Here is a 21,643-nt window from a genome sequence, read left to right as displayed (position 1 = left end):
TCTGCCTGCTTACCAGGTAGAGCGAGTCCTGGAAGCTGAAGGGAAGCCTCTCCTCCCCACTTATTTAAGCAAATTCATATCCTGCATTTCCATCCATGTTGGCTAACAATATAAAATCCAAGAAACAATTTCAAAACCCAATAAAAACCAACCAACCAGGACTCCTGGTGTTATTTTTGAGGATGCTGTCTACCATGGTGCCCCCACCCCAATAACCAACGAATCATTTTGTCTGAGGCTTGTGGCATCCAGAGAATAAATTATTGAAAGATGACTGTGGCACTAGATGTCACTGCTTACTACAATCATCTTTGGATGCCATTCATTTTGCTTCCTGTGGATTAAGGTTCCAAAGAGTTATTGCACAAATATCAGTTATTTCTTTACAGTACTATATTCTGAAAAATGGCAATCACAGAAAGATTAGGAGCACCCAGCGATGAGGCAGGAATCAACATTTAAAACAAACATTCTGAAAAGAGGCAGCTTGTTCAAGTTGTAAATATTTTATTGTGGCTATAAAATTGGAAGGTCTAAAACAAAGCACATGCACTGCAGACCTCTATAAACATTTAATCAGAAATCAATATGTTCTCGAGTCATACTTCCATTATGTTTCAAGAATTATATAGCATAATTTTTTTAACATTTTCTCTACATTTTATAACACTTCTAGTAACAGAAAACAAAGTAACAAATGCTTTAAGTTAATTGCTAGCTCCAGAGATAGTAAGATGTGCCTAAGAACTGTTGGAATCCATGGGGCTTAAGTCAATTATGTGACATCTCATTCCACAGGACTTAGATGTGATTAACTTTTTCTGTGGATGAGGCTACTGGTTACAACATCCTTCCCAAAGCTGGTGCCCCCCCCCATTTTTTGGACTACAACTCCCATCAGCCCTGGGACTGATGGGAGTTACAGTCCCAAAATCTAGGAGGCTGAGTTACAAACCTTTAGCTTTTTCCTTCTTTTAATTCACATGGCAGTAATAATATTGCCTGAAATTTTTCCATTTGGAATCAATTTATCATAGTTTGTTCTTAAGGACATTCCCCTCTGGCCCAATTTAAACTGCTGTTGGGTCTCATTTTCCCTGTGCATGCAACATTAAGCACACTTGAGATTCATTGCCCGGGCACACTGTACAGGTAACAGCTCAGAGCCCCAAATTTAATGTGAGCCTGGCTACATGAAATGCCACATGGGTATATTTTCTTGCATGCCCAATATTACATTTAAATCAGGCCTCAGATAAAGCAGCAGCTCTGTATCCATGCTGACAAGTGAAATTTTACAAGACTAGATTTTACATGTACCTGAATTAAAAGCCTGTACTCTTAACTGCAAATAAAAGCACTGAAAAATGTTGGATGGCTTTAACAGGTTAAAATATACCCCCTCTAAAACATCAAAATACTGGGTATAATGAGAAAAACATTCTAGGGAGGGGAGAAATGGGAAATAATAAACATTTGGAAGCCAATATCTAAATCCGCTCTTTTGGTTCACTAATTTTTCTCCGTTTGGGAACTGAGTCTTCACCAGAAGAGAATTCAAGATGATAAACCTTTTTTAAAAAAGACAATGAAGTATTATTTAGTCAAACTCAGAGTAGAACCATTAAAATCAACATACTGACTTACTCTAATGCACCTAAATATTGTCAGATAGAGCCTAATAATGCTGAGTTACAGAGAACAAATAACTTTGTGTCCTCTCTGCTGGTTTTTCAGTGAAGAGTTTGCTACAATTGCCCTATAAACCATTCATCTGTGATATGTCATTGATCAAATGGGAATTTCAATTCTATCTGATCAAATAGGAACTATGCACTTTAAATGAGCAGAGCTGTAAATCAGCCTTCCCCCCTCCCCATTGCCTGACACCAGCACCAGGCTGTCATGATGACCCTGGTGTCAGATTCCTCATCTGCAGGGGATGAGGACAAGGACTCTGAAGCAGAAGGGGAAAGGGCATGCAGGGCCAGCCCCAGAAGCACTCTCAGATGAACCTGATAGACCAGTGTGCCCCTACCCCAGTCTGAGGATGTGGCACTGCCATTCTGTCTCAGAGGACTCCCCTGCAGAAAACTCAGAAAGGCCTATAGCTCCCCTGCTCATCACAGTAGACCAGTGCCGAAGGCTGGGTCCTTTAAGTAGAGCAGCATCTTGCAGCACAGATGGCTATATCAATTAGACTGTCCCTGCCGCTGCCACTGCTGCTACGGTAATACTACTACTACTATATGACGTCTCCGTTTTAGCTTGTTCCTTGCAAGTGAAACCTCAGAGCTCCATGTTCCCCAGAGCACAGGATGAACCCTGCCTTGCATACACCCAGCCTGAATTTTTCCCCTCTTCTGGATTTTGCAGTGCTGTTCTCCAGCCAAGTATTGTGTACAAAAATGTGTACACTGCGACATAGTGCAAATATTATGCACAGATATTCTCCAGTATACACAAAAATGCGTATACTGGGACAAAGTGCATAAAAGTGCACAAATTAGTGAAAAGAACATACAAAAGAGCATTATGTTAGGAAAAATCGCTTTGCAAAAATGTGTATATTCTGCAAATGTGTATAAAAAGGTAAAGGACCCCTGGCCTGACAGTTAAGTCCAGTCGTGAATGACTCTGGGGTTGTGGTGCTCATCTTGCTTTACTGGCCAAGGGAGCCAAGGTTTGTCCACAGACAGTTTTTCCAGGTCATGTGGCCAGCATGACTAAGCCGCTTCTGGCGAAACCAGAGCAGCACATGGAAACGACGTTTACCTTCCTGCCGGAGCGGTACTTATTTATCTACTTGCACTTTGACGTGCTTTTAAACTGCTAGGGTGGCAGAAGCTGAGACTGAGCAACGGGAGCTCACCCCATCGGGAGCTCACCCCATCGTAGGGATTCAAACCACCGACCTTCCAGTCAGAAAGCCCTAGGCTCAGTGGTTTAGACCACAGCACTACCCAAATGTGTATATTAGAAGAAACTGGCACTGAAATGCAGATAAATTTTCATGAGGACTTTAAAAAAGATTTTCACAATTACCACTCACTCTTCCAAGCAGTGGGCAGGGTTTGCGACTTGGCGTGGGCTTCCTGTGCCAGGGTGACACCCTTTTTGGTTGCTGGCTGTTGCTCCACCCCTTCCCCGGCTATCCAATCGGCTGCCGGCTGGGGGGCAAAGCAAAGACCAGGTAGTGCAGGCTCCAGCCGACCATCTCTCCATTCAGTTTTTGGAGACGTGGAAATGTGGAGAAATCAACTGAAGGCTGGAAAAATTGGGGGGAATTGGGGGAAACTAAAACTGTCAGACTTGCCCATCCCTAACAGCAGGTAATACTCACCATTGACCTAGATCTCAGGGCAAACAGGTTATGAAAAAGCAGGCCATAGAACTCACTACCTGCCAGGTATACCTTGCTCCAACCAAGCTTTAACTAGCAGAGCCAAAAACAGCAAGTCCAGAAAAAGCAAAAACTTGTGTGTAGGAAAAGGATGTCACCATACTGGTTTCTGGAGCTGTCTTGCAACGTAAGTGGTTGAGAGTCCTCATTGCACAAGTTGTATTGAAGAGACATATATTTTAAACTGTCTATCTCTCGGCAATTGTTTGAGCATCCCTGGGTTATTTGCCCCTCTCTCATTTTGGGAACTGCTGTTTCTGCTCTGGTTAGCCTCTCTGCCTGTGAAACAGACGCTTTGAAGATGCAGACTGGGTGACAGCCAGCACTGTCTGCACCTTCAGAGGCTCCAGCTGGCAGGGAGAATCCAGAAGAAAGAAACACATCCCACCTCCACAAACCACATTTTGTTCTGTGCAGCCTCATTTGTTCACTATAATGGCTGCAATTGAAGGCATCATTTTGTCCACTTAAGGCCACAGTCCTAGGCACCATTTGAACCCCAATGAAGCACAGTGGGACTTCACCAAGTAAACATGCCAAGGGCAAGGTTGCACATCAGGTCTCACTCAAATCAACAGGACTGACATGAGTGAAAACACAGTGGATGATGGCCCTAAAAAATCACCTAATTTTCCAATATTGTAATTGCCCCTTAACAAACAGTAGTGACAAACCAAGGCTTCTGGTTTTGCATAGAAACGCTGGATTCATAAAGACTGGAGATGGGGGCACCCACAGTAAGAACTTGTTACTTTCCTCATAATGCATGGAAATAACTTACTGGCTTGCCCGATTCTGAGTTTCTTCTTTTCTGGGTTTCTCTGGGACACTTTGCTGCTAAATGATTTTTGTTGCTGCATCCCTCATCACCCTTGACAGAGACAGAAGAACCGTTAGCTCCAGGAGAGAGGTCTGCAGATGGCTATTAAGAAGCATGCTGTGCATCCGTAGGCTGTTACTCTTCCTCAACGTGTGTTAAAAAATTAATGAAGGACTCTTTAAGAGTGGCGACAGTAAGGGCAAGTCTTAGCTTGGTCATGACAACATTATGATTTACTTTCACCGCTGTATATCTGAAGGGCATTTCCTAAGATGCTGATTCTGGTGGAATCTTCCCCCACAATGTCTATAAGGTGAAAATGTCAGTAAAGCAACTGGCAGGTGCCTACGAAGGTATGTTTCTGTACCGAACAGAGTGAAACTAGAAGAGGAGTGAGGGTAGAAACAACCTTACTCTGATGCACAGAGAGTGGGGATGGTCCCTCATAGTGTCTGTAAAAGAGATGAGCTGAATTCTTTACAAAACTTTTTCAGCTCAAAAGCAGGAGCTTCTGGGTTGTATGGTTTCATGCAACTTTCTTCCTAGGTTTCAGAGTCCAAGGCCTCTTCAGAAGCACAAACTCTCAAAAACTTGTAGTAATCTAGTCCTGCAGCTTGTACAAAACTCAGCTTCTTACACTTTTAACATTACCTCCCTCAAAATATTGCTATGGATAACAATAGCTTTGTCTATCTTTCACAAAGCCTAAGCTCTGGTATTTTATTGTTGAAAATAAACTAATGAATATGCTGCCCCACTGGTGCTACTACTATTTATAATAAATGTTTAGGTTACCTCCAGACTGTTATTATTTTGTGGGGCGGATTCAATGGCATATCAGGAATATAGCTTTGTGCAATTAAAGTTGATTTAAAGCACTCTGGAGCAACAAATCCACTTAAAAAAGACAGCAGACCCTTTGTGGTAAGGAAAGTGAAGGGAAATGCACTAAAAAAGTGTGGGATGAATGATCAATTGATGGGAAGCAGTATATAACCTCCCTGTAAACAAATCAGGATAAATGCTCAATTAATAGGGCATCTGAAGGAGCCCTTGAAGGTAAAGGGACCCCTGACTGTTAGGTCCAGTCGCAGACGACTCTGGGGTTGTGGTGCTCATCTTGCTTTATTGGCCAAGGGAGCCGACGTACAGCTTCCGGGTCATGTGGCCAGCATGACTAAGCCGCTTCTGGCGAACCAGAGCAGCGCACGGAAACGCTGTTTACCTTCCCGCCTGAGTGGTACCTATTTATCTACTTGCACTTTGACATGCTTTTGAACTGCTAGGTTGGCAGGAGCTGGGACTGAACAACAGGAGCTCACCCCATTGTGGGGATTCGAACCTCCAACCTTCCGATCGGCAACCCCAGGCTCAGTGGTTTAGACCACACGCCACCCACGTCCCTTTGAATGAGCCCTTAGTTAGTGCCCAAACATGTTGGACATGAACACGACAATGGCATGGCATTGGTACTGGAGTCTAAATCAAATATTTTCCAAGAGCTCAGTATGAAGCTGTGAGAAGAAATCTGGGCTGTGATGCTGATCACCCAGGTTCAGCTATGCAGCTTATCATGTGGCCTTACAAAAATCACAACCTTGCTGGGCGGATAACTAAGGCAATGCATTTGGAGTACTATCAGGGGGGGGGTGCTATGGAAATAAATGAATACATTTAAAAATAATAGAATTAATAATCATCCTGACTCCAACTTGTGCAACAGTAGCAAAATTGAGGTGACCTGAAAACTGAGCTAAGCCTTAAAGAACAGGGTTTGTATTGTAAAAATCTAAGTTATGCATCCCTTAAATTTTTTTTATCTCATTCAGATCATGCAACAGAATACTTATTTTAAAAATGACATTAACTGTGTTGCCTTTAAACTTCCTTCCACTTCGGGTCTTTCCCTCAGCTACTACAAGTTCTGATGTCTTATTAATTAGATGTTCCACCTAAAAAGAAAGAAAGAAAGAAAGAAAGAAAGAAAGAAAGAAAGAAAGAAAGAAAGAAAGAGTTTTTGTTTTTTAAAAAAGAACAGCTTTGCTTGGGCTCTTGGAATGAGGACAAACATACCTACACAGTTTTGTATGTGATTTTGCCATATATACACCCATACAAACAATATCTACATACATTTTGCAGGAACTCTTCCACTAATTATCAGATTGTGTTGCACTTGTTAAATCTAGTAAACATTTATCCAGCCACAAAAAAGTAAATCCAGAAAACTAAATGAGAACAAAACATTGGTATAGAATGAAAAGACAGCTTTATACCTGAGAACTATTGATGGAGAGAGTTTGGCTATCTTCTATCCTCATGTCTTCATCTTCTTCACACACTAAATTAAGTTCTGGGAATGGCATTGGAAGAAAATTGTACAAATCCTCAGAACACTGAATAAACAAAACAGTTTATATTTCTGTACATAAGTTCTTAAAAGGGGATTGACAGATACATTGACAAGGCTCTAGTCTTCTCTGAGTGAGAGGCAGGCCTCCTCCAGAAGGTACAGGCAGTTGCTAAGGAGACAAAAACTGCTGAAGATATTAACTGTGAGGGATGTGATCCTTTCTCCCCTGCTGTCATTGCAAGTTCAGGATGTGAAAATAGTCTAAACATGTGGGAAGGTTCATTCATGGGGGAAAGGACATTGCTAAGTGGTAGAGCACACATATTGCATGCAGAAGGTCCCAGGTTCAATCTTTGGCACCTCCAGTTAAGCATGGGAACAACTTCTACCTGAAATCCTGTGGAGCCACTTCCCATTGGTGTGTAGACAGTACTAAGCTAGATGAACCAATTAATGTGACTTAGTCTAAGGCAGCTTCCTAATTTTCTAAAAGCAAGGGTTGTAGCTCAGTGGTAGAGCATCTGATGTCCAGGTTCAATCTCTGGCATCTCCAAGAGCTGGGAATGACCTCTTGCCTGAAACCCTGAAAAGTCATTGGCAGTCAGTGTAGGCAATACTGGGCTAGATGGACCAATGGTCTGACTTGGTATTTAGCAGCTTCCTGTGTTCCTATCTTCTAATCCAAGTCCTGAGCAGAGTGTCATGCACAGTTTCATAAAATTAAAGAGGCGTGCCGAAAAGGTGTTGCCATGGAGAACACATCGCCGTGTACCAATATGAAAGCAAAACACTCCTACAATAGATAACATGCTCTGTGTACCTTTAGTATGTGGAGCCCTGTGTGTGTTTTTCTGCTCCCTCATTCTGTTTTCTGCAATAAAATCTTCCTGTGTAAAGAACACAAAAAAGAACATCTTCAACAAAGCTAAAATGTACCTGTAAAAGCATTTTGTTAAGGATAGGCATTGCAAATGCTGTCAAAATTTCAAATAATAAGAACTCCATACATCATTACAAAACTATAAAAATAATTTTTAAACCCTTACATCCATTTTATCAAGATGCTGTGGCTTTGTGGAAGTCAGTGCCTTCCCTTGCCTGAATAAGTCTGCATCGATGCACTCCATTCGATCTTTTTCTGTCGTCACTTTAACTTTCAATATATGAAAAGGGGTTGGAACCTCACCAACACTTAGGTACATTGGCTCCCCCTCGAATGCCACTGCTTCACAATGACCCTCTTTGAATCCTGGAGGGTGGTAATCAGGAGGTGTAACTAAAAAGGAAAGTTGGTGATATTCCATAATGGGAAACATTTGTTTCATCAGCAATTATTCTGACATATTGATGTTGAACAGAATTAAAATTTGAAATGGTACCTTCATCATAATAGAACAGCTTCATCGTCAGACAGAGATCATCAGGCAGAGGGCCCAGGTTCTGCATCAGGACATAAATCTTTCGTATCATCACGATACTATCTTTCTTAGTACTTGTACACGTGCTGTTGGAATTACTTCCATTGTTTTTACTAGAAAAAAACAAAACCATCCATTATTTGAAAGTAAGGGCAGCTAGCAATATTGGAAATGGAAACAGGAGCCTTCTTACATTCCTAGCCCTACTGTCTCGTTTTAAAAGAAAATTAAATTTAAAAATATCTTTATATGTTATTAAACATAAAATCAACATAAATCAACATACCACCAAATACACCAAAAAAAATCCAAATTATACAAAATTAAACAAACTTATAATACAAAAAGAAAGGAAAAGGAAAAGAAAAAAAATCTAAGAAAACAGGAAAAAACAATGAAAAGAACATAAAACACAGTAAACTTCCCAGCACTTCCATATCAGTTCCCTATTTACAAATAAACTAGAGTGGCTTTACTCTCCTTCTTCCCATTCTCCACTCTCCTGATCTGTCTAAGCAACATGCCCCAGCTCACCATGGTTTAAAGCAGTCAGGACTCTGAGCCTGATCTATCTCTGAGCCTGATCTAAACTAGATAACAATGGCATCATTACACGACTCCCCACATACAAACACATGGTAAAGTATTTAAGAAATTTAAAAATGCATGTTTGGGTTAAAGGTAGGTCATGGGCTGAAAATGCTGAAGACAATTGTTTAAAGTATCTATATTCTGGAAGTCAAATCCATTAGGTACAGGAGAAATTGGGAACTGATAAAATTGCATATTTGCTATTTGACAATATTTCCTGAGCCTTTCTAATAAATGTGACTAGAAACCAATTGAGGGCTGATTGTTATTAAACATTTGTTCTGCAGTAATTAAATGCCTTCTCTTTGGTGAACAAGGGGACGTATTAACATCCAGTTTCTAGAATCAAAGAATACATTTTGGCTTTTCTCAGCTTGCTAGAACAGCCTGGCAGTGAAATGTCTTGTATAAGTGCCTGATGAAAACAGTGGGGTGGGAGAGGAGAGAATACCTTGTGAAATCCATAGATGGTCCTTGATCGCTGTATTTGATCTTAAATTGGTAGCACTCTGTAACAGTCTAAACACAAAACATAGTAGTTACGTATCAAGTGCCTAAAATTGGAAACAGCGAGCAGAATGCAGCACCAAGTCTAACAAATCCTCCGACTTTGAATGTCCTCCAGTAAGCTCAGGGTGGAGGACATGGGTTCTCTTTCCCCTGTTTTATTGTCATAACAACACAGTGAGGTAGGTTAGGCAGAACACGAGTGACAGGTCCTGAAGTGAGTTTCATGGCTGAGTGGGGAGTTGAATCCATGTCTCCACAATCTGAATCTACTACTTTGGCTCTCAGTAGTAATGTATACTGATAGTTAATACTTTTAAACTCATTGTATCTAAACTCATTGTATCTAAAGTGAACAAGCAATATGGATACTTAACTGCAATACTGAAAGTAATGGGTTGTATCTGGTGTTGGTCCGCGGCTAGACCCACTGAAATTAATCAACATGACTAACTTATGTACATCAAATTCAACAGGTTTACTCTAAGTAGAAACTAGCTGGATACCACTCATTGGACTGAAATCTCTTTTAGAGCCTTTGATGATAGAAAGCCTGGGTTTGACTCTTTTAAAGAGACTTCTTCCAGAGTGGATGTTAATGATGGCTTCCAGGCCACCCAAACTGTCAATTCACAAGCCAAACCAGCAATTTGTTTCAAGGCTTCTCTACACCATTCACTTTCATGGAAGAAAGATCCACTTGCTTTAAACAACATCGGTATAAAAAAGGGAATGTCCTTCATCATGGAGTTTTATTTGATGCTGGCCTAAGTACTGCAATCCAGTTTGAATCCCTTTTTCATTACTAGCTTTCCTTTGTGATCATTTGGATATTCTTTTTTAACAAACAATGCACTTTTCTAATGGAATTAGGGTCAGCAGAAGCAAATAATAAGAGAAAAGATTGCCATAAAGTTTGGGCTGCAATATTTCAATATTTCTTCTGCTGCTCCAGAGAAGCGGACACGGAGCAATGGATTCAAACTACGTACAAGAAAGAAGATTCCACCTAAACATTAGAAAGAACTTCCTGACAGTAAGAGCTGTTCGACAGTGGAATTTGCTATCATCAAGGAGTGTGGTGGAGTCTCCTTGTTTGGAGGTATTTAAGCAGAGGCTTGGCAGGCATATGTCAAGAATGCTTTGATGGTGTTTCCTGCTTGGCAGGGGGTTGGACTGGATTGCCCTTGTGGTCTCTTCCAACTCTATGATTCTATGATTTAATACGTAGAATAAATCTTTTTAAATATTATTCTAATTATCACATCAAATAGAGGAAGAGTGACACCTAGTGGCTGGATTTGTTTATCCTTATCTGTGGCAAGGAATATGCCTGGGGAAGAGAACTTGCGGTTCTCCAGATGCTGTTGGACTCCCAACTCCCATCAGCCTCAGCCAGCCTGGAAAATCATCTGTTATGATGGGAGTTGTAGTCCAGCAACACCTGGACTGCCACAGGTTTCCCACCTCAGCAATATACACTTAATACACTCTTCCCTTGTTCCCAAAGAAAGGAAGAGTCAAACTAGACAATTAGTGATTGGCTCTCCTGAAGTTTCCTCCCCACCTAATCCTTTAACCAAGGGGATGAATTAGATGAGGACAGCAGCCGCTGGTTTCCCCCCAAACAATATATTCCCAATCTGAATCCACCACTTTTATAAAACTGGTTGCAGTAGTGTTTGAAAAAGGAAGCGGTGTTGGAATGTAGAGATGATGAGAAAATAGTCCAATTACAGTAAATTTCAGAAACCATTCCCTTCAAATGGCTGTTTAATGATTTCTATTAGAGGTGTCCTTTGATCTTTCATAGTGGTCACTGTCAGATACACTGAATGATCTTACAATCCACATTTGTCGACATGTGTCTCTTTCAGCATGTCTCTTCATCAAAAGTATGTATTGATCCAGGACAAAACATCTGCAATATAAAATGTGCATTTATGAATGCAATATCATAAACTTACCTGAGGATCTTCCTGGTTGGTGTAGACCTGTATTTAAAAGATAAACAACATAATCAGGACTATACCAAATACAATACAGCATATGAAGTATTAATTAATTTTGAAATGTGGACGTGTATAAATATATATGAAACTTACCGCTAAAACGATTGATCTGAGCTATTTACCCAAAACAATAAAGAAAATAAATTAGAAGCATTATAGTGTGTTTACTATAATGAAAATTGCTAAGATGAATCTGTGAATGCACAGTTGCTCATTAAAGATAAAACCATATATAACTTACATATTTTTTCTGCATTGCATCATAGCATCCCAGCATCCTGTAAAAATCATAAAATGCTACTGCTTCACACAAGTATATGCATTTTGGGTTTTTTAATCCCACTCATCTGTATCTATTGTGCAATTTTTCAATCCTGCTTTTATTCATTAAATGCTTACCATTATTTTATGGGCCTGACAAAGACAGCAATTGTGATTCCTATTTACACTGGGTGAAATCCTCAACCACACACACACACACACACACACACAAAAAAAAACCCCTTTAATCTCTAGCCAGCACCCTGAAGCCAAAATCTGCTTTGGCCACATCACTGTCCCTTAAATCTCTGAAATGCCTTCCTCTCCACTTCTGAATCCTGTGTTGTTGTTGTTTAGTCGTTTAGTCGTGTCCGACTCTTCGTGACCCCATGGACCATAGCACACCAGGCACTCCTGTCTTGCACTGCCTCCCGTAGTTTGGTCAAACTCATGTTCGTAGCTTCGAGAACACTGTCCAACCATCTTGTCCTCTGTCGTCCCCTTCTCCTAGTGCCCTCAATCTTTCCCAACATCAGGGTCTTTTCCAAGGATTCTTCTCTTCTCATGAGGTGGCCAAAGTATTGGAGGCTCAGCTTCACGATCTGTCCTTCCAGGGAGCACTCAGGGCTGATTTCCTTAAGAATTGATAGGTTTGATCTTCTAGCAGTCCATGGGACTCTCAAGAGTCTCCTCCAGCACCATAATTCAAAAGCATCAATTCTTTGGCGATCAGCCTTCTTTATGGTCCAGCTCTCACTTCCATACATCACTACTGGGAAAACCATAGCTTTAACTATACGGACCTTTGTCGGCAAGGTGATGTCTCTGCTTTTTAAGATGCTGTCTAGGTTTGACATTGCTTTTCTCCCAAGAAGCAGGCGTCTTTTAATTTCGTGACTGCTGTCACCATCTGCAGTGATCAAGGAGCCCAAGAAAGTAAAATCTCTCACTGCCTCCATTTCTTCCCCTTCTATTTGCCAGGAGGTGATGGGACCAGTGGCCATGATCTTGGTTTTTTTGATGTTCAGCTTCAGACCATATTTTGCGCTCTCCTCTGTCACCCTCATTAAAAGGTTCTTTAATTCCTCCTCACTTTCTGCCATCAAGGTTGTGTCATCTGCATATCTGAGGTTGTTGATATTTCTTCCGGCAATCTTAATTCCTGCTTGGGAATCATCTAGTCCAGCCTTTCGCATGATGAATTCTGCATATAAGTTAAATAAGCAGGGAGACAATATACAACCTTGTCGTACTCCTTTCCCAATTTTGAACCAATCAGTTGTTCCATATCCAGTTCTAACTGTAGCTTCTTGTCCCACATAGAGATTTCTCAGGAGACAGATGAGGTGATCAGGCACTCCCATTTCTTTAAGAACTTGCCATAGTTTGCTGTGGTCGACACAGTCAAAGGCTTTTGCATAGTCAATGAAGCAGAAGTAGACGTTTTTCTGGAACTCTCTAGCTTTCTCCATAATCCAGCGCATGTTTGCTATTTGGTCTCTGGTTCCTCTGCCCTTTCGAAATCCAGCTTGCACTTCTGGGAGTTCTCGGTCCACATACTGCCTAAGCCTGCCTTGTAGAATTTTAAGCATAACCTTGCTAGCGTGTGAAATGAGCGCAATTGTGCGGTAGTTGGAGCATTCTTTGGCACTGCCCTTCTTTGGAATTGGGATGTAGACTGATCTTCTCCAATCCTCTGGCCATTGCTGAGTTTTCCAAACTTGCTGGCATATTGGGTGTAGCACCTTAACAGCATCATCTTTTAAAATTTTAAATAGTTCAGCTGGAATATCATCACTTCCACTGGCTTTGTTATTAGCAGTGCTTTCTAAGGCCCATTTGACTTCACTCTCCAAGATGTCTGGCTCAAGGTCAGCAACCACACTACCTGGGGTGTACGAGACCTCCATATCTTTCTGGTATAATTCCTCCTGTACTAGCCCCTTTATCATTCCACTCTTCTCCCCAGAAAAATCCCCACCTACAGTATGTCCATTTATCCTCCAGCTCTATCACTCTGAAATGTCTGAAGTTCTTCTGCTCTCTTAAATGACATTTTTGTTCTTCTCTTAGTCCTTCTGAAGCCTGGAACTGTTTCCCAGAATGCCACCATCATGCCACCTCTCTTACTTCCTTTAAATCTTAGCCTTCCCATTCCCTCATCTGTACTATACATTTAAAGCAGTATCATACCATTCTGATGAAACAGTCATTGATTCTTTCAAAGAGTCCAGTGAAATGTTCGCCTCTCAGAGCTACAATTTAAGAAGTTCCACTCTGGAACTTCTTAATCTCTGTGAGGGGTATGGTGGGAACTTCTTAATCTCTGTGAGGGGTATGGTAGGACGGGGAGTCTCCTAACAATTCTCAGCACCCTTAGAATCATAGAATCATAGAGTTGGAAGAGGCCACAAGGGCCATCCAGTCCAACCCCCTGCCAAGCAGGAAACACCATCAAAGCATTCTTGACATATGGCTGTCAAGCCTCTGCTTAAAGACCTCCAAAGAAGGAGACTCCACCACACTCCTTGGTAGCAAATTCCACTGTCGAACAGCTCTTACTGTCAGGAAGTTCTTCCTAATGTTTAGGTGGAATCTTCTTTCTTGAAGTTTGAATCCATTGCTCCGTGTCCGCTTCTCTGGAGCAGCAGAAAACAATCTTTCTCCCTCCTCCATGACATCCTTTCATATATTTGAACATGGCTATCATATCACCCCTTAACCTTCTCTTCTCCAGGCTAAACATACCCAGCTCCCTAAGCCGTTCCTCATAAGGCATCGTTTCCAGGCCTTTGACCATTTTGGTTGCCCTCAGTGCTAAGGATATTTTGGGTGAAGCTATGACTGTCTAAAGTGGTATGATACAGTACTGTTTTAAATGTATAGTGCAGTGTTAGAAAGCTAGGAGCTATATGGTACTGTAATAAGCAAAATCGCCGAAGAATTGATGCTTTTGAATTATGGTGCTGGAGGAGACTCTTGAGAGTCCCATGGACTGCAAGAAGATCAAACCTATCAATTCTTAAGGAAATCAGCCCTGAGTGCTCCCTGGAAGGACAGATCGTGAAGCTGAGGCTCCAATACTTTGGCCACCTCATGAGAAGAGAAGAATCCTTGGAAAAGACCCTGATGTTGGGAAAGATTGAGGGCACTAGGAGAAGGGGACGTCAGAGGACAAGATGGTTGGACAGTGTTCTCGAAGCTACGAACATGAGTTTGACCAAACTGCGGGAGGCAGTGCAAGACAGGAGTGCCTGGCGTGCTATGGTCCATGGGGTCACGAAGAGTCGGATACGACTAAACGACTAAACAACAATAAGCAAAAATCTTATCACAGTACCTTAAATCTAGGTTATGGGTGCAACAACTGAAAGTCTAGGTGTGCTTTTTTTTAATAACAATAATACAAAGCTAGAAATTAACTGCAGCTAAAATATTATGTTCATTTTTCATATGGTCTAGTCCTTCCCCTGCCCATACCCCTAATAATCTTAAGAGGGTCTCCTCTCCAGTCTTCAGAGAGTGGCTGGAAGTGGGGAGGAAAAGGTCCTCCTTTCCTTCCACTCTGCCGTTTTAATCTGAAATCTTAGGCGCAGTACTGCACCCAGAGCTCAGAAACTGCTCACGTTAATGAAATTCCCTGTCGCAAAATGCGCCTTTAACAACGGGAGTTTTGAACCCTGGTATTTTACTCTTTCTTGGAAGCCGCCCAGAGTGACTGGGGAAACCCAGCCGGAATGGGCGGGGTACAAATAAATAAATAAATAAATAATAATAATAATTATGCAGATGGGGCAGCACATAGCACCAAACCTAAGTACATATATGTCACCTATTGTTCCTTGTTCAAACCTGCCTCCATTTCCCTTCATCTGTTTTCTCATGTTGAATTACAGACTGTAAGCTCCCTGCAATAAGGACCTATTCTCTAATTATTTGCAAAGTGGAAACCACAAACAACCTACCATTTCACCAGCTGACTGGAGCCAGGGCAGTTTTTATCTTCCCGCAGTATTTTCACACGGAGGTCTTAAAATACAATCAAAATACATTTGATAAATCTTAACTACAACATTGTTAATGCAATTATTGACAACTTTTTTCTGTTCTTTACACAAGCACAGAATGGAAAGGGAGAATCACTCAAGAGCTCAGTTGGCAACAATAACCCTGCACTTTCAAATAATTATTTGATTACGTTTTTGTATATTTTAAGGATGGTCCTATATTGATTGCATGGTTTTATTGTTTTGGGGGATTGCACCCTGCTATGGGATCATATTCTGCTGGAAAGCAGGTCACAAATGTTTATAAGTAAATACATAATAATAGAAAAATTCCTTCCAGTAGCACCTAATTTATTTTCTTTCGACTACGGCAGACCAACACAGCTACCTACCTGTACATAATAATAGCTTAATGCTCAGGTACCGTACTTTTTCTGGGGTATCACTATGTAGCAACTTCTGAAGATCACACGTCTGGTGTGTTTATCAGCTACACTACAGAGAAAGTTTGTTCTTTGTGGAAAAGCCATTACCATCAATATATCTTGTTCCATATGCACTTTCTGGAAATATCCCTCTTAGGTAGGTAATGCAGGATACAGCTATTGCCAACATTCTTTTCACTAATACTAGAGATTGCTGCTCAGTTGATATTTTGTTGGGAAATATTATTTCACTCTAAAATGTAAAGAAGAAAGAATTAAGAAGAGCATGGATTCAGATTACAGTAGTTCTACACATTCTTATGTCAATAAATATGCAACCTCACTGCTACCTTCTGTGCATCAGTTGACCTAAACAAAATGGTTACCATAAACATATAATTACTGTAATAAAAAAAACTTATTAAAGGAAATTAAATTTTTAAAATTGAACTATACCAGAGAGGTTCTTTGCTTCTGGGCAGTTGCCATATTTCCTGTTCTTTCTGAACTATTCTCTCAAGTCACCTGTCGATGAAAAATGTTGTGTTAGTATATACAGTGTTTTGGTGAGAAATTCCAGTTTCTGAATTTAACATATGACTGATCGTGTAAAAACATTTGTTGCTCCTGGGAGTAGACTCTTTTTGTAAAATGCCCCACTTGGTTTAAAATGAACACTTTATTTATTTAATATGTATTTATTTATTATTAAAATGCTTTACGTTCCCTCTAATATCACAGATGAAGTTTTAATAATTTTAGACTATATTTTATTGATTGTAATTTTTTTCTGCTGGGACCATACCTCTTCTCCCCTGCCCTACGCGCTCCTTGAGGGTAGAAACCAGCTCTCTACTCAGAGTAGAGTCATTTGAAATTAATGACCATGACTAGCTTCAATGTATTCATTTCAGTCTACTCTGAGTAGAACTGAGTTGGATACAACCCAGAGTGTTCTTGGCCTGGCTGAAATGTGTTTTTGACCTGTGACTGTGCGCATGCCTATATATATATATATATATATATATATATATATATGGAATAAATAAATAGAGAAGCATGGAAGGGACCCCGAGGGTCATCTGGTCCAACCCCCAGCAATGCAGGAATCTCAGCTAAAGCCTCCATGACAGACGGCCACCCAACCTCTGCTTAAAAATGTGTGGGTCTGCGCAGGAGAAATGTGTGGGTGTGCGCAGGAACACTATTGTCTTCACCCGGGTCTAAAGACCCAGGTGAACACTCTTGTCTTGCGCAGGAACACTCTTGTCTTCACCCAGGTCAAAGACCCAGTTTGGCAATGGCACACACAACCCACACATTTACATACACATGCACACAGGCTGCGGGCCTCATTGGTGCCCTTCTGGAAACTTCACCCAGGACAATTTTTTAAAAAAACCAGCTAAACCCCCCCCCCGCCGCCCCCCCCCCCGTGGCTAGCTGGAGGAACATGGCTCCTCTTTTCCGTGTGGGCATTCTTATTATCTCTTACACCAGGGGCATAGCCAAGATTTATGTTGGGTGGGGAGAGAACAACGCTATCTGTGCTGCAATTGTTCAGTTAGTTAAGGTGTGGGAAGCAGCTGCCCCCTCCCCCACGCTCCCGGCCCCAGATGTTGATGAACTACAACTCCCATCATCCCTAGCAAGCGTGGCCAAACGAGGGGTGATGGGAGTTGGAGTCCAGCAAATATCGAGCGATCCAAAGTTTTCCCACGCCTAACTTTCAGTTTTCCCGATCGAAATTGTTCCCTCACCACCACCACCCCCAAAAGCTATTTACTCCACTGAGGGAGGAAAAACAACACTGAAGCTTGAGGAACGAGGGGAGCAAAGTATAGGCTCGCCTCCCCCCGCATATTATCTACCAACCTCTGGGCATTAAGAGCCCAGCTGCAAATGTCAACTGGAAAGTTGACATTTGCAGCCCTTAGGTTTACGATAGAGATGGAGAGTAATATATAATAGAATGGGGGAAAGTTCAGGTGGAGAAGCACTCCCGAGAGACCACGTCTGACTTGAGGCGATTAAAAACAGCCAGGCCATGTAGCGCACGATGGGGCTTTTTTTTTTTTTTGCCGTGGGGGTGGGGGCGCTATTTAGGACGGCCGTGCTTCTTGTAAGCAGACAACCACTCATTACATTAAATCAAAATCATTCAGGGATATTATTTAAAACAGACGCCCTTACATCATATATACAGAGTGTAGGGTGTGTTTTTTTAAACTATTTCATGGAGATTCCCACACGCTTTTCAAAAACCCCTTTTCTCTCAGCAAAAAGGAGGTTTTTAAGGCTCCTCGCGCCCCCCTCTCCCCGCTTTCCCGCCTTTTTTCGCTCCTCCGACGTCGGCGGTTTAACGGACGGTCGCCCTTCACGCTCCTCCGCCTGAACTTTCCCGCCTTTTTTTTACACCTCAGGCGACCCAACTCAGTCGCTCAGTGCGAATCCTATTCAGACTGAATTGTTCAACAACAATTATTTCCTTCCCTAGTTGACATTTTATTCACCCTCCCCAGAGTTACTTAATAAAGCCACACTTTTGTTTTTTCCACCAAGAGGTCCCCATCTTACGGTAACTTTTAACGCTATCAGAAGCAAATTGCCACCAATCACTATTGTAATCTGGTGGTTTTTTACCTTAATAGACCTTACTTGCTTCCATGAATTTCAATGGCTCTACTCGAGTAGAACTTTAGCTGGCTACAACCCATTATTGTTTTAAAATAGTTTAAATAGCTAAAATAGTTAATAAGTGGGGTGTAAGTATAAAATGGCATTGTTCTTTGAAACCATGTCCCACTTAAAAGAAGTATCACCTTTTTCTCCCCACTCCCAGCTCTGTACCTTTCTATAATTGTCTGACAGGCAGAAATTCCTCTGGGTGAAGCTTCCCCCAACCAGTTAACATCTTCATGACAGGAAAAGCGGAGCCTGTTTTAATTTCACGCCAGGCATGGTTTTAAAAGCACACAGAATATTTATTTCGGTGGAGAGGTGCTGCAGCCCCCTCTTATACAAGGAAAAATACACTTTTAAGGACATATATATGTACACTTTTACTATTGATTTCAATGAAGGAATGTATCTCAGAGGGGCTGCCCTCAACCTCCTTCATGGCTAATAAGTTTGCAAACTGGCCAGAAAAAAATAATACATAGCAGCACCTCCACCTTTAACAGAAATCAGAATGTGACATTTTTCATGGCACGGAATTCAAATGATTTTCACCCTAGCTAGAGATCAGATTGCTGTTCAAGACAACCCTATAGAAAGCAATTATTTCTAAAGTCAACTGTAGTTGAATAGGAGATGGGCTGTGCTGGTTGAGTACCCTATAAGGCAGGGGTCAGCAAACTTTTTCAGCAGGGGGCCGGTCCACTGTCCCTCAGACTATATTTTGGGGGGGGAAATGAACGAATTCCTATGCCCCACAAATAATCCAGAGATACATTTTAAATAAAAGGACACATTCTACTCATGTAAAAACACCAGGCAGGCCCCACAAATAATCTAGAGATGCATTTTAAATAAAATGACACATTCTACTCATGTAAAAACATGCTGATTCCCGGACCATCAGTGGGCCGGATTTAGAAGGCAATTGGGCCGCATCCGGCCCCCGGGCCTTAGTTTGGGGACCCTGCTATAAGGCCTTCCTTGTATCTGTGTGTCCAAGTTGGCCAGTTTCCCACTGGTGAATGGAAAAAGCACTCTGCACATCCTCAGAGAACATTTCCTCAATTGCCTTCTTTCCTCCTCTGCTAAACTGACATTGAAAACAGGGCAAAGTCAAGTACGGCTCTTTCATGCCATGCCCTCCACAAAGAATGTCTTTTCACACGTATTTTTGAAGGAACAGGGTTAATGTCTAAACCAGGGGAGTATAAAAGGGAGTTAGGGTATTTTTGTGTGTAGAGAGATATATGGCAAATGTGAGGAGGAAATTTTTTTCCAATAACTGTTCCTCAGAGATACTGAATGAAGAGGAGAGTTTACGGTGAGGCACGAGAGGTCAAAGTTGTTTAAAACTTAGTTTAACCTGGAATTCCATATATCTAGAGTGGTTGTGATTATTCAGTGGTGTTCAAATGTACTTTATTATTCCTTAACACTGTGCAATGGCCAACTCTGGGAATTTAACATATGTCCTGGCAAATGTGTCGTATGTTCAGAATGAAGTGAAGGCATTAGCTGGCACTAGCTATATACATCCTTGGGAAACATAGCTTGACCTTTGCAATGCACACACATTCCTTAAAAATTCCAGGCAGTAACAGCCCATGATATTTTGCAGCCTGACGTGGAATGGCCAGTGGCACCTTCCATACCAAGTCAAGGTGCATGATACCAAAGGTCGGCCAAGATATTCTGGCACCTGAGGCAGAAAATCCCACAAGAATAATAGAGTTGTAGAGTTGGGAGGGACCACAAGGGTCATCTAGTCCAATCCCCTGCAATGCAGGATAATAAACAACAATTTGTTGTGCTTTCATAACACTTTGAGTCACTTTACCCAATGGTAGAGCCGTCCCTGATTCCAGGTTGCAAAAATTTTCTTTCATGAACTTTTGCTAGGGGTGTGGCCCTTCCAGTCTCTTTATCTGGCCCTCAAAACTTTCCCCAGGCCACATAAACTCACTGTTTTTGCACCTTGGGTGTTTTTGCTTCTGGAAATATGTCTTTGAACAGCAATAATGCCTCTTCCTCACCAGGATGGAGGATAGATAGGTGTTAGGTAAAGGTACCCCTGACCATTAGGTCCAGTCATGGACGACTCTGGGGTTGTGGCGCTCATCTTGCTCTATAGGCCGAGGGAGTCGGCATACAGCTTCCAGGTCATGTGTCCAGCATGACAAAGCCGCTTCTGGTGAACCAGAGCAGTGCATGGAAACGCAGTTTACCTTCCTGCTGGAGCGGTACCTATTTATCTGTCAGACATGACTAAACGACTAAACAACAACACCACCACTTTGATGTGCTTTTGAACTGCTACCGTAGGTGGGCAGGAGCTGGGACAGAACAGGAGTTCACCCCATCGCGGGGATTCGAACCACCGACCTTCTGATCAGCAAGCACTAGGCTCTGTGGCTTAGACCACAGCACCACCATCCCTAGGTGTTAAGTGTAGTCTATTGTGCAAAAGTAATATTGACATGTGTTGTCCCACCCACCTTTGCCTCTGGTCATGTTCACTACTTGGAGTTCCAGATGCTCAGACTCCCTTCCTCTGCCTAATCTTCCCTGTCTTTTTTCTCCACTCACTGTAAATTCCAACCAGGTTGAAAGGTTGTTTGCATGCAACTAAAATCATCATCATCGCCGCCGCCACCCTTTCCTGCTGAGCTGACATTTTATTCACCCACTCCAGAATTATGTAATAAATCCACATTTCTGCCTTTTCCACCAAGATGGTTCCAACTAAAGTGGCTTTAACCCACATCAAAAACAAATAATCACCAATTATTAGTTTTATTGTATTGTATTCCATAACCCTTTCTCTGGGCCTCAGAACTTTCCTCAGGCCACACTCAAGCACTGGCCCTGTTTTTGCACCTCAGGTGTTTTTGCCTTGCCGCAAATGTGTCTTTGAACAGCAATAATGCCTCTTGATTATCTGGATGGAGGATCATGGAGAAATGTAAGTGTAGAAACTGTAGCCTACTGTGCAAAGGTAACATTTGCATGTGTTGCCCTGCCCACTTTTGCCTCTTGCCAATGCTCACTACTGGTATGCGGCCTTTAATGGTTATGCAGAAGGAAATGTGACCCTCGGGCTGACAAAGGATTCCCCATCCATCATTGTAAAGTGGCTTGCTTGCCATTTCTGGAGTCACAGAAGG

The 21,643-nt window shown here is 41.8% G+C and overlaps 1 protein-coding gene across 2 annotated transcripts; it reads right to left on the bottom strand.

Annotated features, from left to right (window-relative positions):
- Positions 1–487: 487 nt before the first annotated feature.
- HORMAD1 (HORMA domain containing 1) lies at positions 488–16,324 on the bottom strand. 2 transcript variants are annotated; one of them, XM_088660032.1, is made up of 14 exons: positions 16,254–16,324; positions 15,906–16,050; positions 15,331–15,394; positions 11,346–11,382; positions 11,198–11,218; positions 11,060–11,086; positions 9,037–9,104; positions 7,956–8,107; positions 7,623–7,852; positions 7,397–7,463; positions 6,500–6,576; positions 6,092–6,175; positions 4,185–4,274; positions 488–1,571 (listed from the first exon to the last, which is right to left on the bottom strand). In XM_088660032.1, exons 1-14 carry the CDS (start codon positions 16,284–16,286, stop codon positions 1,491–1,493), a joined length of 1,176 nt encoding a protein of 391 aa, XP_088516158.1. In that variant the 5' UTR covers positions 16,287–16,324; the 3' UTR covers positions 488–1,490. The 2 variants fall into 2 exon arrangements, with proteins under 2 accessions (XP_088516158.1, XP_088516159.1); XM_088660033.1 differs by lacking the exon at positions 6,092–6,175 and having other exon boundaries at positions 16,254–16,322.
- Between the last annotated feature and the right edge of the window lie 5,319 nt (positions 16,325–21,643).

This window comes from Zootoca vivipara, chromosome 16 (genome assembly GCF_965207765.1).
Source record: "Zootoca vivipara chromosome 16, rZooViv2.hap1.1, whole genome shotgun sequence".
Classification (NCBI taxonomy): domain Eukaryota; kingdom Metazoa; phylum Chordata; class Lepidosauria; order Squamata; family Lacertidae; genus Zootoca; species Zootoca vivipara.
The sequence above is the reverse complement of the archived record's forward strand: the minus strand, read 5'-3'. Positions and strand labels throughout refer to the sequence as shown.

What these genes read in the sequence shown, in the direction of transcription:
- HORMAD1 (XM_088660032.1), bottom strand. Translation starts at nt 16,286, where the DNA reads ATGGCAACTGCCCAGAAGCAAAGAACCTCTCTG. An exon ending in TCCAGTCAGCTGGTGAAATG is followed by an intron (nt 11,383 to 15,330) that starts GTAGGTTGTTTG and finishes TGATTTTTACAG; the next exon opens with GATGCTGGGATGCTATGATG. An exon ending in TCAGATCAATCGTTTTAGCG is followed by an intron (nt 11,087 to 11,197) that starts GTAAGTTTCATA and finishes TTTTAAATACAG; the next exon opens with GTCTACACCAACCAGGAAGA.